Genomic DNA, 16,587 nt, shown 5'->3' with positions numbered 1-16,587 from the left:
TCGTCAGAATCGTTCGTCAGAATCGCTCGTCAGAATCGTTCGTCAGAATCGCTCGTCAAAATCACTCGTCAGAATCGCTCGTCAAAATCACTCGTCAGAATCGCTCGTCAAAATCGCTCATCAGAATCACTCATCAAAATTACTCGTCAGAATCGCTCGTCAGAATCACTTTTCAGAATCACTAGTCTAAATCACTCGTCAGAATCACTCATCAAAATCACTCATCAGAATCACTCGTCAGAATCACTCGTCTGAATCACTCGTCCGAATCACTTTTCAGAATCACTCATCAGAATCACTCGTCAGAATCACTCGTCCGAATCACTCGTCAGAATCACTTTTCAGAATCACTCGTCAAAATCACTCGTCAGAATCACTTTTCAGAATCACTCGTCATAATCACTTTTCAGAATCACTCGTCATAATCACTTTTCAGAATCACTCGTCAAAATCACTCGTCAGAATCACTTTTCAGAATCGTTCGTCAGAATCACTTTTCAGAATCACTCGTCATAATCACTTTTCAGAATCACTCGTCAAAATCACTCGTCAGAATCACTTTTCAGAATCACTCGTCATAATCACTTTTCAGAATCACTCGTCATAATCACTTTTCAGAATCACTCGTCAAAATCACTCGTCAGAATCACTTTTCAGAATCACTCGTCATAATCACTTTTCAGAATCACTCGTCATAATCACTTTTCAGAATCACTCGTCAAAATCACTCGTCAGAATCACTTTTCAGAATCACTCGTCATAATCACTTTTCAGAATCACTCGTCATAATCACTTTTCAGAATCACTTTTCAGAATCGTTCGTCAAAATCACTCGTCAGAATCACTTGTCAGAATCACTCGTCAGAATCACTTGTCAGAATCACTCGTCAAAATCAGCTCTCAGACAGGGTATTTAACCTCAAACTGACATCATTCTGATGTTTGATATCTGATCATGTCCTAAATGGACACTGTACTCCTGCTAGTGTTCATCCTGCCGCCCAGTCAATGACAAACAAAGTGGAACGTTCATTAGCTGTCCGACCCCTCCTCCTCCCTCCGGACCCCTGTGCAGCTGCCCCGGCGGTATGTCTGACAGGAGCTCATACATTATAGTGTCCTCAATGCACTGACTAGACTATGGGCTGCTGGCAGGACCCCGCACATTGTAGGCTCATCCCTGCTATTACACGGGTCAGCTGCCAATCACACTGCTCAGCCAATCAGGAGCGTCGCCCTCTCAGCCTGTGACACTGGCGGGGCGAGGCTTCCTCTGATCAGCTGATCCATAGTTCTGTGCCCGAGTCGGAAGCTGCAGGAGTCTATATGGCTGCAGGTACCACACAGTGTATGGGGGCCATGGACGATACCATTGTGTGCACACAGGGGACGGCACTGTGCAGGGGATCGCTGCTGTGCCTGCAGGTGTACAGGAGAGCAGCAGACAGCTGGCTGTATACATGGCTGTGGGGGTGATTAGCTGCAGATGGGTGGGTGATGGAGTAATGGCAGTATATCACCCAGGTGTGGCTATAGGGTGATGTCATCATGATCTGTCATTACAGTGTGTCATGTTCCCATCATCAGCAGCATGGAAAAGTAGCAGCTGCCCTTCATAACTCAGTAACATGGGGGCTGCTAGATCTCATCTCCTTCCACCACCAACAAATGAAATGTGTATATCACCAACCTAGTCAGCAGCGCTGTACACAGATTGTCTCTCACATCACAACTTTCTTCTTTACATGTAAAGATACAGGGGATATCAACTGCTTCATACCCGAAGAGCGCTGCTAAAAAGGTTCAAAAATGTGCATTTTGACAACTTTTTGACAAGTAGGAGGAGCTTAACTGTGAAGGGTGTGGCTATTCCCTATAATTTACACCAGATGAATGACTGCAGCACATTTGGGAGTCTGCACTCGGCAGCTCTCGGCTCTTCATCAGGACACGAGTCTTTATGAACAGACCCCCCCCCCTTGGTATTCAGGGTCTGCGCTGTGTACCGGGCTCCGTTCTCGTAGTTCCAGCTCCATTGTCTGTCGTGCCTGATGGTGTGCCGCCATGTAGCAGTCAGGGGAGGTCTGATCCACATGGCCATATAGCAGCATTATTTGTCCATATTGCAGCAGTAAATCCCAGCCTGACTGTGATGCTGGTGAATCTATCTATCAGCATCACATGCACAGATCAGGTCCGAGACCCCGGTCAGGCTGGAGTAAGAAAATACATTCCTGTGAATTAGCCCTAGATGATACCGCCCATAAATACATGCACTTTTGCCGTTTGCTGCTTATTGAAATTTGCAGCTGCTCTTGAGATATTAACACTTTTCTCTTGTATACAGCTTGTTGCCATAGCGACTGGCCACCACTACTGTCTCGCAGTGGTGGCCAATTATGCACAGTGCTTACAGACTCTTTTGTATTGTTGGGATTGTTGGGATTGCTGGAGAGCGCTGTTACCATCTAAACCCAGCCAGCTTCAGCGCAATGCTTACAAGATAGGCTGCAGGGGTGGTCGGTCTCCCAGGTAACGAGCTATGAACAACAACTGTAAATTTTATTAAGCAGTAAATTGCAAAAATTTCTTGTTTTTACCAGCACTGCCTAACAGCATTCATCTATTAATATAGGAATAACCCTTTAAAGGGACACTGGAGCCGAAAAAAAAATCACTGTCATCACCGATCAATTGGAGTGGGAATACCTGTTAGATTACCCCGATGTCCTCTTGTTGTAAGACCACAGCCTAGTGGAGCTTAATGGAGCAGTACTGATAGGAGACCCCTCATCAAGAATATGAAATGTCTCAGATTATCAGACGTTTGCTGTGTTGTAAGCATGCAAGGGGGGCTGAGAGGAGTATGGAGGGGGTTACAGCATCACAAGCGAATGGGTCTATCACACATTTCACTGACAAATCTTGCCCATGTTGTATATGTTTTATTTTTTTTTTATGAAGTAAGGGCCTGGTGCAAAAATTAAGTTATTAAAATGAAAACACATTTTACTTAACATGTCTTAAACTACATGAGAATTATACTAACGTTATTATTTCTCGGCTTAGAAGCAAAAGAAGTGAAGGAGCCTCCCACCAAGTTGGAAGATTCAGAGGTAAAATGTTCATTAATGGGCTGTTTGGCCTTATAATATTGATGACCTGTCTTTAGGATATGTCATCAATATCAGATTAGTGGTGGTCCAATAACTGCACCAATCAGCTTCTCTTCAGCTCACATTGAACAGAGCCAGAAGTGTGCAGCTCCATTCAGCGTGTAGTGGCCGGTGATGGGAATCATTACATTGAATAGGAGCTGATCTGCAGAACCTGGAGTGTCTGCTACACAGAACAGAAGTGTTCTGCTGGTGTCAGGGCTGAGACCTGCTGATAGTTGGGGGGATCGGTTGTCGGACCCCCTTGATCTGATATTGATGACCTATCTTAAGGACAGATTACTAGTGTCATGGGGCTGGACAACCCCTTTATCCATCATTTGGGTGATCAGATGGAAATGTAGCGCCTTTTTTCTTTTATAGGATTCAGATTCTAGTGAAGATAACGGCAGCGCATCAGAAAGTAAGATGTCCATGTCAGGATCACAATTGCATGTTCAGTACGACAACTATGGGATCAAAGATCTTCATGTCATATTTTTTATTTGTCATATTTTTTATTTGCTTCTCTAGATTTTTGTTGAAGCAGCACGTATGTTGTCTGGTAGTCATTGGAGGTTTGTGTATGGGGCTTATTAGGGGACCTCTATCTGTATAGTTAGTGACCCAAACTCTGGTTGACTTTAGCAGTCTATGTATTACACCCCACATTCCTGTATGGGGTGTCCCGATTACCACATTAAGGGCAGATATCACGGATGAAAAGAATTTCAACAAGTCTGATCCTTTTGTTCTCAGGGAATATGAACTGCCACCAGAGTTGTCTGGCTATCGTCCTTTGGATAGGTCCCCAATATCTGATCGCTGGGGGTGGTGCACCCATCAGCTGTGCTCAACTGCAGACCTGTGCAGCGCAGCTCCATCAACAGAATAGTGGCCGCGGACAGGTACAGCACACCCGCCCCTATTGATTTCAAGATCCACTTACACTGAAAGATTATCGTAAACAAGAATTTTTAGGAACGCTAATTTCACGATAATCTTGCAGTCTAATCAGACTGCCTTTCTCTCGACAAAGGAGCAAAATGCTAATGAGCAGGTGAAATGATCTTTTGTGCTGCATTAATGATTGTTGTTCTCAATAGGGAATCATCCTGTGTAAACAGGATTTGTGCTGCCGAGAACAATGACAACCTATGTGCACAGAACAGTCTGTTACAGATGTGTGCATCATTAAGCGTGGTCTAACTATTTCCTGCTTTGTGCTCATTTACTAGCCTGTTTACACACAGAACGTGCTTAACAATGCATTCAGTGCCCATCGTCTGCCATTAATCTCGGCAGCACATCTCCTGTTTAAACAGGACAACGCTGCCGAGAACGATGATTTTTTTTGTTCAAACCAAAAGATGATTTTGTCTCACGAATGAGAATTTTGGTGATCTGCAGCCTGTTTACACTGCACGAATGTCATGTCATCCCTATGAATGATGTTTCATGGTAATCTTTCAATGTAAATGCTTCACCTCAAGGAATTTTCATGGACAAAACTCGTACATAGAATAGTCTATGGGCTTTTCATATGTCCCATTTTTTTTCTTTGTGGACTCAGTGGTCCAAGCAAAATTGCAGAGAAATGTCTGATATTGATCCAAGTGTCGGATCCAAATCATCAATGCAAGTCTGTGGGTCCGTGAATCAGTCTGACAGCAATTGGATGACATCTGACTGCTGTTCGTTTTTCACAACTGCTAGATAGGAGAAAGTTGAGAGTTGTTTTTTTTGCCTCATCCGAGAACAACTGATGAAACTCAGATGGCAATTTGGTGATACACTGAACAAAATGATTGGTGACACTAGGACCTTTTTTCCCTTGTGAAAAAAAAAACAGACATCAGAATGAGCCCTAACGCGCGATTCTATATAGCACACTCAACTGAAACAATAATGGATGTGTATGTGGGGTTAGAAGAAGTAGCTGTCTGCTGAACAAGAGGATAGCTATCTGACGTGTATGAGCAGCCTAACTTTCTGGCATGTGGACGGAGGCATAGTCCCTCACAATGTCACACGATGAGGTGCGGGGATGGGAGAGACCTCAGCATTTTCTTGGGTTATACTGAAGTCCTATGACCATGGTCCAACGGCCATGTCAGTAGTCCGTAGCCACAAAGCACTGTGACCCTCCTCTTCCTATGGCATGACCTCTTCTGATTAGTAAGCCCTTGGGATGTCCTGTGGGCAGCGAGCCACACTGTAAACACATTGCATGGCCTAATAATCAGAAGAGACGCCGAAAGTAGGAGGAGGTTCTCGGGGCTCTGCTGTGTCTGGTGGCCTTGGACTACTGACATGGCTACTGGACCAGGCACCTGTAAATCTTTGTGCTTAATTCTATATTAAATACAGCTTTCTTCATGCTTATTTGCTGACCAGATTAGCTCCTTGCTTCTAAATACCAAGCTGACATTAGCCAGGGCGGCTTTCGCATGGATGTATATCGGGTGCCGGCATGTTGTTCTGTCGGTGTCCAATATTTTTTTCTTAAGTCAATGTTTCTTATAAAGATTCTAAAAACTGAGGTAGAAAAAAGGAGAGCCATTGCCCTTAGCGACCTATTACATGGCTACTCTCATTGGAAAAAATTAGCCCTTGCTTTGACCAGTTTTTCCATTGCCATGTTCATATTATTATTTATGATTTTCCAGTGGATTTCCTTCGTGATCTATTCTCACGGACATTGGGCTTAGGAACCCCGGAAAAAGTCCTTGATGAACTGACCTTGGATGGAGTGGGCAGGTTCTTGCTCAGTGGTAAATGTAAGTCAAGTCTTAAACACACACACACACACACACACACACACACACACACACACACACACACACATCTCAGGGGAGTTCCTGCCGCTGCTCCCGGTGTCTGTAATTGTTTGCAGTGCTGACATCACGTCTACACTGCAGCAGCCAATCAGTGAGTTTAACGACTCTGCCCGTGTAGTAGGAGCGCCCCTCTCAGAGCGGCTGAGCTCACTGATTGGCTGCTGCGCTGTTAACATGCTCAGCTCTGGACCTGGGGACAGTGAGTAAAGTGCAGATTTTTTTTCTAACAAATTGCAGCCAAGAGTCAATATTTTCTGAAAGGGGACAACCATTTTAAATGATTTGTTTTTTTTTAATCTGTATGTTCTGGATGTTGCAGGTAAGAATGTGGTGTTTATGGCTGGAGCAGGCATCTCAACATGTGAGTAGATTTTTTTTTTAGTTTTCTTTCATGTGTTCGCTCAAATAGTAGAAATCGGTTCCTTCACCAAATGTTAAAAGTAAAAAAAAGCTCCTCACATAATGACATCCCACATATAACCAGTGGGGGTCAAGGCACTTAGACCCCACCAATTGCTGAAGCTAAGGGGCAAAAATTTTCGGTCTAACTTTTTCCATCGTCTTTAGGTAGAAGAGATTTGGTATACACTGGCTGATAGGCTATCTACGAGCCCTGCTACAGTTTAACCTACTTTCCAAACTTCTGCCCCTACATTTTAGCGATTGGTGGAGGCATCATCTCCTGGACCTCATCAATTAAACTTCTGAAATGTCTGCATGAAACGTCATTATTTATTTTAAAGCGTAGTTACTGTCACTAATGATGATGGAGACCAGTCTCTTCCTCTAATCTATCCTTTTTTCTTCTCTTGCCGTAGCTGCAGGAATTCCCGATTTTCGTTCCCCTGGTAGTGGGTTGTACTCCAACCTACAAAAATACAACTTGCCATATCCAGAGGCCATATTTGAAATTGGATTTTTCAAGGTAATGATATCAAATAATTGTTGTGTCGCAGAGAATAACATGGGTAAATGTTGGCATATTGTGTCACTTTTTTATATACTATACTCTGACATCAATAAAGGGTGTAACGGGTCTGGGAGGCGGAACCTCTGAGCTACTATACAAGGGGGCGGTCCTTGTAAGGGAGCGGGTGGCGACCAGGGAAGACGGGCAGGCAGTCACAGCAGGTGACCGGGACAGTCTTTGGGTGAACGGGCTGGAGGTCACGGCAAGTGACCGGGGTAGTCTCTGGATGAACGGGCAGGAGGTCACGGCAAGTGACCAGGGCAGTCTCTGGATGAACGGGCAGGAGGTCACGGCAAGTGACCGGGGCAGTCTCTGGGTAAAGGGTAGGTACGACCTGTGATGGCTGAGCCTCCAGGTAGGCTAGCAGGCAGATGGTAGATGTGTGCTCCCAGGTGAGCAAGCGAGAGTCTCTGAATAAACGGGTGGTCACAGCATGTGACGGCGGAGCCTCCAGGTAGGCCAACAGACAGGCAGCAGATGAGCGCTCCCAGGTGAGCGGGCAGGAGTCTCTGGAATGGCAGGTGGTCACAGCACGTGACGGCGGAGCCTCCAGGTAGGCCAACAGACAGGCAGCAGATGAGACCTCCCAGGTGAGCGGGCAGGAGTCTCTGGAATGGCAGGTGGTCACAGCACGTGACGGCGGAGCCTCCAGGTAGGCTAGCAGGCAGGTAGCAGATGTGCGCTCCCAGGTGAGCGGGCAAGCTGGTCCATAGACAGACTGACAGGAGTAGGAAGGCAGACCGTCGGACCTCAGGCTAGCAAGCAGGTAGGAGGAATGTCAGGCAGGAAACAGACAGCAAACTGGCAGGTTTCTGGCAGGTAACTGGCAACGGGACCTGAGGGCTGAAGCAGAGTAGTGAACAGTGCAACAACATTGCTCGGGCACCTCCATTTTGGAGGAGGTGCCTTATATATGGTGAAGTCCTCCGGCCATTGGACGGGGACTCCTTAGGACGGCGCGCGCGGCCCCTTTAAGAGGGAGGGAGCGCGCGCGCGCCCTAAGCACAGTGGCTGGGAAGGAGCGCGCGCTGCCAGCACAGCGGGAGGAGGACGCCGGGCTCGGAGCAGAGGGGTGAGGGGAACAGCGTCCCTGCCTAGCAGAGGGCAGGGACGCCGGCGCTACAAAGGGGCATATGTACAGGGGTTAGGGTAAAGCCATTGTCACCAATGGGAGATCTTTATACTTATGTTTTCTTCCTTGCAGCAAAACCCAGAACCGTTCTTTGCTCTGGCTAGAGAGCTGTACCCAGGACAATTCAAGGTGAGCCTTCCAGTATTAGTCAGTAGGGAGTGATGGTCTACTATGCGGTATAACCACTATCGTACAGGGTGTAGCATCTACACTCGTTTCCTTTCCTATTTGACGGATCCATATTGGACACTTATTCTGTATATATTATATTTGTATTTAAAGTGAAAGCTGATTCAATATTATTTTGCCTAGTAATGCGCCCATAAATCTACCCAAATCTTCCAGTTTATACTGTATCTGATCTGGTAGGATGCAGGTGAAAATGGTCATTGCTAATCTACCTTTTCTAATCAGACCAATAGGTGGCGCTAGTGAGTGCTTCTCTATGAGGAGAAGCGCACAATATAATTTAATTATGACGCTGCTGCCACCCAGGTCCCACAACTGGCAGTCTATGGTTAGTCTATGCTCTCCGCTGTCATCATATTTTTTTTCTTACATTCTAATCTTTATCATTTTGCCCACACAAAATTGAGTACGTTTGTACAAGATGATTCCCGTGGCTAAGAAAGCAAAATGTTACTATGATGAATTAAATCCTGTTCTTATGGCAGCCTGGGTATGTATGGTATATACACTTTAGCCGTATTATTTTATGGGTAACCAGTAGTGATGAGCGAGCACTAAAATGCTCGGGTGCTCGAAGCTCGGGTCGAGCACATTGGAATACTCGGGTGCTCGACCCGAGCAACGAGCCCAATGTAAGTCTATGGGAAACTCGAGCATTTTTCTGGCGGTCCCCCCCCCCCGGCGGTCTGCAGAAGGTCAAAAATTGCCCAAATCGATGGGAACAGTGCTCAATTAAACGTCAGGCAGGCAGAATATATACAGTCTTGGCCAAAAGTTTTGAGAATGACACCAAAATTATATTTTCACATGATCTGCTGGCCTCTGGTTTTTATTAGTGTTTGTCTGATGTTTATATCACATACAGAAATATAATTGCAATCATATTATGAGTACCAATAGGTTATATTGACAGTTAGAATGAGTTAATGCAGCAAGTCAATATTTGCAGTGTTGCCCCTTCTTCTTCAAGACCTCTGTAATTCTCCCTGGCATGCTCTCAATCAACTTTTGGACCAAATCTTGACTGATAGCAGTCCATTCTTGCATAATCAATGCTTGCATTTTGCCAGAATTTGTTGGTTTTTGTTTGTCCACCCGTCTCTTGATGATTGACCACAAGTTCTCAATGGGATTAAGATCTGGGGAGTTTCCAGGCCATGGACCCAAAATCTCTATGTTTTGTTCCATGAGCCATTTAGTTATCACCTTTGCTTTATGGCAAGGTGCTCCATCATGCTGGAAAAGGCATTGTTGGGCGCCAAACTGCTCTTGGACGGTTGGGAGAAGTTGCTCTTGGGGGACATTCTGGTACCATTCTTTATTCATGGCTTTGTTTTTAGGCAAGACTTTGAGTGAGCCGATTCCCTTGGCTGAGAAGCAACCCCACACATGAATGGTTTCAGGATGCTTTACAGTTGGCATGAGACAAGACTGGTGGTAGCGCTCACCACTTCTTCTCCGAATAAGCTGTTTTCCAGATGTCCCAAACAATCGAAAAGGGGATTCATCAGAGAAAATGACTTTGCCCCGGTCCTCAGCAGTCCACTCCCTGTACCTTTTGCAGAATATCAGTCGGTCCCTGATGTTTTTTCTGGAGAGAAGTGGCTTCGTTGCTGCCCTCCTTGAAACCAGCCCTTGCTCAAAGAGTCTCCGCCTCACAGTGCGTGCAGAAGCAGTCACACCAGCCTGCTGCCATTCCTGAGCAAGCTCGGCACTGCTGGTAGTCCGATCCCGCAGCTGAAACAGTTTTAAGATACGGTCCTGGCGCTTGCTGGTCTTTCTTGGGCGCCCTGGAGCCTTTTTGACAACAATGGAAGCTCTCTCCTTGAAGTTCTTGATGATGCGATAGATTGTTGACTGAGGTGCAATCTTTGTAGCTGCGATACTTTTCCCTGTTAGGCCATTATAGTGCAGTGCAATGATGGCTGCACGTGTTTCTTTAGAGCTAACCATGGTTAACTGAAGAGAAACAATGATACCAAGAACCAGCCTCCTTTTAAAGTGTCCAGTGATGTCATACTTACTTAATCATGACTGACTGATCGCCAGCCCTGTCCTCATCAACACCCACACCTGTGTTAATGGATCAATCACTAAAATGATGTTAGCTGCTCCTTTTAAGGCAGGACTGCAATGATGTTGAAATGTGTTTTGGGGGTTAAAGTTCATTTTCTGGGCAAATATTGACTTTGCAAGTACAGTAATTGCTGTTAAGCTGATCACTCTTTGACATTCAGGAGTATATGCAAATTGCCATTACAAAAAATGAAGCAGTAAACTTTGGAAAAATTACTATTTGTCTCATTCTCAATACTTTTGGCCATGACTGTAGGCAGGCAGGGTATATAGGAGGGTGCATGAAAAACATAGCAGGGCACTTGGAACACACTAGTGCCCTCCGATTTTCATGCACCCGTCTCTTTAAAAAAGCCGGCTGGCAAGTCATCAGCGGCATACATCGGTACACGACAATTTAGAACACAAAGAATAGAGCATCACACATAGATTAGATAGATAGAAACATGTCAGTCACATATATAATAAGTACAGTGATAGTGTTGGTTACTGTACTTGTCATTTAGTGTTAAAATAAAGGATTTATTAAAAAAAAAAAAATTGGCTTGGGGTTCCCCGTAATTTTAGTCTCTAGCGGAGGTTAAGCAGACGGCTGGGGCCGATGTTTGAAGCCTGGGAAGGGGGTAATACTCACGGAGCTTCCCAGGCTACTAATATCAGCCCCCAGCTGAATACCTAGCCTTTACTAGCTATTAAAATGGGGGACCCAAAAAATAAATGACTTGTGGTTGGGGGCTGATATTAATAGCCCAGGAAGGGTGCCATGAATATTGGCCCCCTCCCAGGCTAGAAACACCAGCCGTCAGCCGCCCCAGAAATGGCGCATCCATAGGATGCACCAATTCTGGCACTTAGCCTCGCTCTTCCCACTGCCCTGTAGCGGTGGCAGTGGGGTAATAGGGCTGGGGTTGATGTCAGCTTATAATGCCAGCTGACATCAAGCCCAGGTTAGTAATGGAGAGGCGTCTATAAGACACCCCCATTACTAACCCCATAATGAAAGTTAAAAAAAAACCACAAACACCCAGAATAAAGTCCTTTAATTGAAATAAAGACACAATTCTTTAATGTTCTAAATTAAACTCTACTTACCGTATCGTACATTCCAGCTGAAGCCACAGAGACACTGCAGAGCGCAAGCAATGTCTCTGAAGGATGACAAGCTGGATGGCAGCGTTCTGCTACCATCCAGCCTGCCATCTCAATGCCGTCCCAGCGTGGGAAACTTCTCCTTCTCAAGCGGTGACGTCATTTGCCGGCACAGCATGCGCAGGAGAATTCTCCCACGCTGTCAGTGACATGCATGAGGTGAGCTGAGTTCATTGGACATGAACTCGACTCGTCTGGATGCCGTCACAGCGACACACTGAGGAGCTTCTCAGTGTCTGCGGCATGGCAAGCTAGATGGCAGCTTTCGGCTGCGATCCAGCCTGTCATGTCAATGTAGCAGAGCTGAAGCCGTCCTGGGAACCATGGAAAGGTAAGGATGAGGTTGGTTTATTATTTTACTTTTATTGCAGGAGATCGTTGGCTTCAGCTAGAATGGGCGTGACGGTAAGTAGAGTTTAATTTAGAACGTTAAAGAATTGTGTCTTTATTTCAATTAAAGGACTTTTATTCTGGGTGTTTGTTTGTTTTTTAACTTTCATTATGGGGTTAGTAATGGGGGTGTCTTATAGACGCCTCTCCATTACTAACCTGGGCTTGATGTCTGCTGGCATTATAAGCTGACATCAACCCCAACCCTATTACCCCACTGCCACCGCTACAGGGCAGTGGGAAGAGCGAGTCTAAGTGCCAGAATTGGCGCATCCAATGGATGCGCCATTTCTGGGGCGGCTGACGGCTGGTGTTTCTAGCCTGGGAGGGGGCCAATATTCATGGCACCCTTCCTGGGCTATTAATATCAGCCCCCAGCTGTCTGCCTAGCCTTTGCTAGCTATTAAAATAGGGGGGACCCCACGTCATTTTTTTGGGAGGTCCCCCATTTTAATAGCTAGTAAAGGCTAGGTATTCAGCTGGGGGCTGATATTAGTAGCCTGGGAAGCTCCGTGGGTATTATCCCCTTCCCAGGCTTCAAACATCTGCCCCAGCCGTCTGCTTAACCTCCGCTAGAGACTAAAATTACGGGGAACCCCACGCCAGTTTTTTTTTTAATAAATCCTTGATTTTAACACTAAATAACAAGTACAGTAACCAACACTGTCACTGTACTTATTATATATGTGACTGACATGTTTCTATCTATCTAATCTATGTGTGATGCTCTATTCTTTCTGTTCTAAATTGTCGGGTACCGATGTATGCCGCTGCTGAATTGCCGGCTTTTCATGTTTCACTGTGAGCACTGTTCCCTTCAATTTGGGTAATCACTGTAATGCCACAACCACCATGGCTGTGACATTACAGTGAGTGGCAGACAATCCCTGCATGATTGGTGCTCTAAATAGCGCCAAACATGCAGGACGGGGACCCGAGCTCCCGCCTGAGCAACTCGAAATTACTCGGCGAGCTCCGAGCATCTCGAGTACTGAGATGCTCGGGCGAGTACCGAGCAGTGGCGAGCATGCTCGCTCATCACTAGTAACCAGCCTTAGGTCCTGGGTACCCATAGAGGAGTACATGGTACATATTATCCCTTGTGGGTTAGCATGTCCTGACTAATGGATTCTTCATCTCTCCTAAAATCTGGATGGGACAGGGGTAAATCTACTGCCCATCCATGTCAAGTACCCTTATTCTCACCTCCTAACGTGTTTTTCTTTCCTTTCAGCCAACTATTTGCCATTATTTCATGCGACTAATGAAAGAAAAGGGTCTGTTTCTTCGCTGCTACACTCAGGTATTCTCGTGCATTTAGGTATTATATTGCTGTATGATTACACGGACCCCATAATTGTCTCCTATTCGCACAGAACATTGATACTTTGGAGAGAGTGGCCGGCCTGTCTTCTGACGACTTAGTCGAGGCTCATGGAACTTTCCACACCTCCCACTGCATTGGGACATTATGTAGAGCCGAGTATCCACTTTCCTGGATGAAAGGTATTTTATTAATTACTCAATGTATTTTCTATTTCCTCAGACATGCTTCATGGTGTTTCGGTCTTAATGCAATTTTATTTTTGTCATTAACCCCTTTGCACAATATCACGTACAAGTATGTAGTTGTGGGGGTGATCACGTGTGGAGGGGGCTCAGGAGCTGATTACAGCTACATTATATAGCTGGCATCTGTGTCTAAAAGTGACGGACGGACCTGAGCTCTGTCCGCTGCTGTTAACCATTTAAACACCGCTGTCAATCTCTGACAGCAGTGTTCTAATGGAACATGCACCAGTGCTCGCAAGCCCCTGCTCCTATAGGCTGGCTGAAGGCTTCCATCGCTGCCATCTTGGTACTCCTATGAAGCTTAGTCACAGGCTGAGCTTCATAGGAGACAGCGATTTTCACTACATACTGCAATATGTGGTATTGCAGTGTGTTTTATAAGTGATCTGTTCAAGTCCCCTAAAGACTGTAAAATTTTTAGATTTTTACAAGTTTTTTTTAATCACCTCTCTTTTCCCCTATTAAAATCACCCGATCTTTAAGTGGTTAAATGCCAAAACACATGCAGTATTAAAGGACTACGGCTATGTTCACATTGTGTTTTAGAGCACTGTTAGTGGCTCAGTTGGGGCTTACGTCTGAAGCCCTGGAAAATAATGATTTTGATGTTTTCTTACAGAAAAGATCTTCTCTGATCTGATCCCAAAATGTGATAAGTGTAACAGCTTGGTTAAACCAGGTAAGTCTTTTCTGATGCACATTTATATCTGCCTTTTAAAGGGGTTGTCTGTAGGATAGGTTATAAATGTGAGATCGGTGGGGCACTATTCACTTAAATGGGATTCATTAATATAATAATAATAATTTTATTTCTATTGCCCCAACATATTGTGGAGCACTTTACACTTTAGAATTTCCGTGTACAAAAAAATATCAGTTATTGCAAAGTAGCACATAACTCAACAATTCAAACAAGCGGAGTAAGAGTCCTGCTCACAAGAGCTAACAATCTAAAGAAATAGGGGAGACACAATAGGTAGAAAGTGCTTGTATTGTATGGTCATGATAATAAATAAGGGTGTTCAAGTAGAGCTGCATAAACCAGTCACCAGCCAGTATCTGTAAGTGCTCCTGAGTGCATGAAGATATAAACTGCAATATTCAGCAGTGGCCACGGAACAAAGTACAAAGCTGCAGTGTTCTGTTCCTTATGTTACTCATATCCGTCCGCTGCGGGGGCAGGTATCAGCTGATTAATAGTGGTGTTAGGTGGCAGAGACCCATCCACCGGCCTTATATCAATGAAGTATCCCATGAGTGGGTTATCAATGTAAGTCTTGGAAGCAGGGCTGTGGAGTCGGTAAGCCAAACCTCTGACTCCTCAAGTTCCCTGGTTCCACAGCTCTGCCTCACTACTGAGCATGTACATAAAGTGCAGCACAGATTCATCTCAACTAAAAGCCGAGACCCCTAGATCAGGAACAGAACAGACATTTATAGGACATTTCATAACTTTCCCAAATTCTTATGAAAACATTTACAGCGCATCCTGCATTGTACTACTGTACCTAATGTATTATATATTTTAGGAGTTGGTCCATTTTATACCAACTCCACCAAAATGGCCACCGACTCTACACCCCTGCTTGGAAACACCTTTTAAGTATGTATTCATTTGTACCGATTCTACAAAAGTACAGCAAAATGTTGCTGTGAGAACAAATCAGTGACGTTATGCCAAGTATATAAGTAATTCTCTATTGACAGGGTATAACTTTTTGATCACTGAGGGTCCAATTGATCCTGAACTTCATCTGAATGGAGCGTTGATCTATCCTGTGTACCTCTGCTTCATTCGTTCTCTATGGGACCGTCAGAAATTTGCCGAGCACTGTACTAGTCTCTCTACAGCAGTCCCATAAGGATTGAATAGAGCTGAGGTGCACATGCTTGACCTCCGATCTATTCAGACAGAGCACATTTCTTGAAATCGGTGTTGTTCCCAGCAATTTGAACCCCAGGAATCAATAAGTTATCCCCTCAACTAATGTCTTTTTAAAAATTGTCTCCCCTTTCAACTATTTTTATTCTACAGGCTCCGTGTTGTGTAAAATAAGAAACTGATCTACACTTACTCTCCCCAGGTCCACTGCTGCTTCTATGTCACTGCTCCAGTCTTTGTTCAATAGCTTCAGCGGTAATGTGACATCGTCAGCACTGCAGCCAATCACTGAGCTTAGCAGCTTGTGACAGCCATTGAGCTTAATGATTGGCAGCAGCACCGTCGATGTGATTTTACTCTGCAGCCAAGCAACAGTGACCAGGGCAGCGGCGTGCTGGATCTGGGAGGGTGGTGGTGGTAATAGGGGGGGTGTGTGCTGAAGTAAAGCTCAGTTTCTTGTTTTATACATCAATGACCCTGTGGTAAAAATTGTTGAAAGGGGACAACCCCTTCCAAGAGACGTGAATGCCAATGAAAGGAATGAAATACAGAAGTATGGCCTAACATGAAAATCCAGTATTGCATTATTTGGGTGGTCATCCAATTCGATTCCTGAGAATTTTCTGCTTCTGTAGACTTGACTCAATATGATACTAAAATGTTTCCCAATAAAAATACAGAAGTAAACTTTGGGCTTAGAAGAGCATTGTTTAATGTTTCTGGATGCTTCCTTTCAGATATTGTGTTTTTTGGAGAGAGCTTGCCACCCCGATTCTTCTCTGCCTTAAAATCTGTAAGTTGATAGTTATGGGTATAATATGTAAAAAGGAAAGAGACATTCACATTTTGTATACAGCTTTCTATAGGAAAAGAAGGTCAACTTTATGTTCAGAAACAGCACCATGTCTGTTCATGGATTCTGTCTGGTATTTCACCTTAGTTCAAGCAATTGGTTCTGGGCTGCAGTACCGTTCACAGCCAATAGACAGGCATGGCGCTGTTTCTGGAAGAAAAAACAGACATTTTCTGATGATCCTGGACAACCCCATTAAAGGGGTATTCTCAAGTTGTCTCTTAAGTAGCTAAGAGTTATACAGTTGCCTTACAGTGTCCTTATTCCCTGGTTGCTTGGTGGACATGCACTCCTCCTTGAGTGACAGTTCTGGTGAGCATCTTCATTCATCTACTAAACATTAATGGTCTGGCGGTGCTTGTTCTGAGTCTACACTGTT

General features: G+C 44.9%; 1 protein-coding gene across 2 annotated transcripts in view; it reads left to right on the top strand.

Moving 5' to 3' along the window:
- Window positions 1-1,237: 1,237 nt before the first annotated feature.
- SIRT2 (sirtuin 2) overlaps window positions 1,238-16,587 on the top strand; it is a 38,006-nt gene continuing 22,656 nt past the window's right edge. Inside the window, exons 1-11 of one of the 2 annotated variants that reach the window (XM_073667217.1) lie at window positions 1,238-1,336; window positions 3,070-3,116; window positions 3,540-3,579; window positions 5,825-5,935; window positions 6,315-6,356; window positions 6,814-6,920; window positions 8,170-8,226; window positions 13,136-13,204; window positions 13,278-13,407; window positions 14,093-14,152; window positions 16,093-16,148. In XM_073667217.1, the coding sequence (XP_073523318.1) occupies window positions 1,327-1,336; window positions 3,070-3,116; window positions 3,540-3,579; window positions 5,825-5,935; window positions 6,315-6,356; window positions 6,814-6,920; window positions 8,170-8,226; window positions 13,136-13,204; window positions 13,278-13,407; window positions 14,093-14,152; window positions 16,093-16,148 (729 nt within the window). In that variant the 5' untranslated portion in view covers window positions 1,238-1,326. The remainder of the gene's footprint in view (window positions 1,337-3,069; window positions 3,117-3,539; window positions 3,580-5,824; window positions 5,936-6,314; window positions 6,357-6,813; window positions 6,921-8,169; window positions 8,227-13,135; window positions 13,205-13,277; window positions 13,408-14,092; window positions 14,153-16,092; window positions 16,149-16,587) is intronic. The other variant, XM_073667219.1, reaches the window with a different exon arrangement.

This window comes from Phyllobates terribilis, unplaced genomic scaffold, assembly GCF_046119375.1.
Source record: "Phyllobates terribilis strain yellow unplaced genomic scaffold, ASM4611937v1 Scaffold_2__4_contigs__length_985480577, whole genome shotgun sequence".
Taxonomy (NCBI): Eukaryota; Metazoa; Chordata; class Amphibia; order Anura; family Dendrobatidae; genus Phyllobates; species Phyllobates terribilis.
This window is presented reverse-complemented; position numbering and strand designations above follow the sequence as displayed.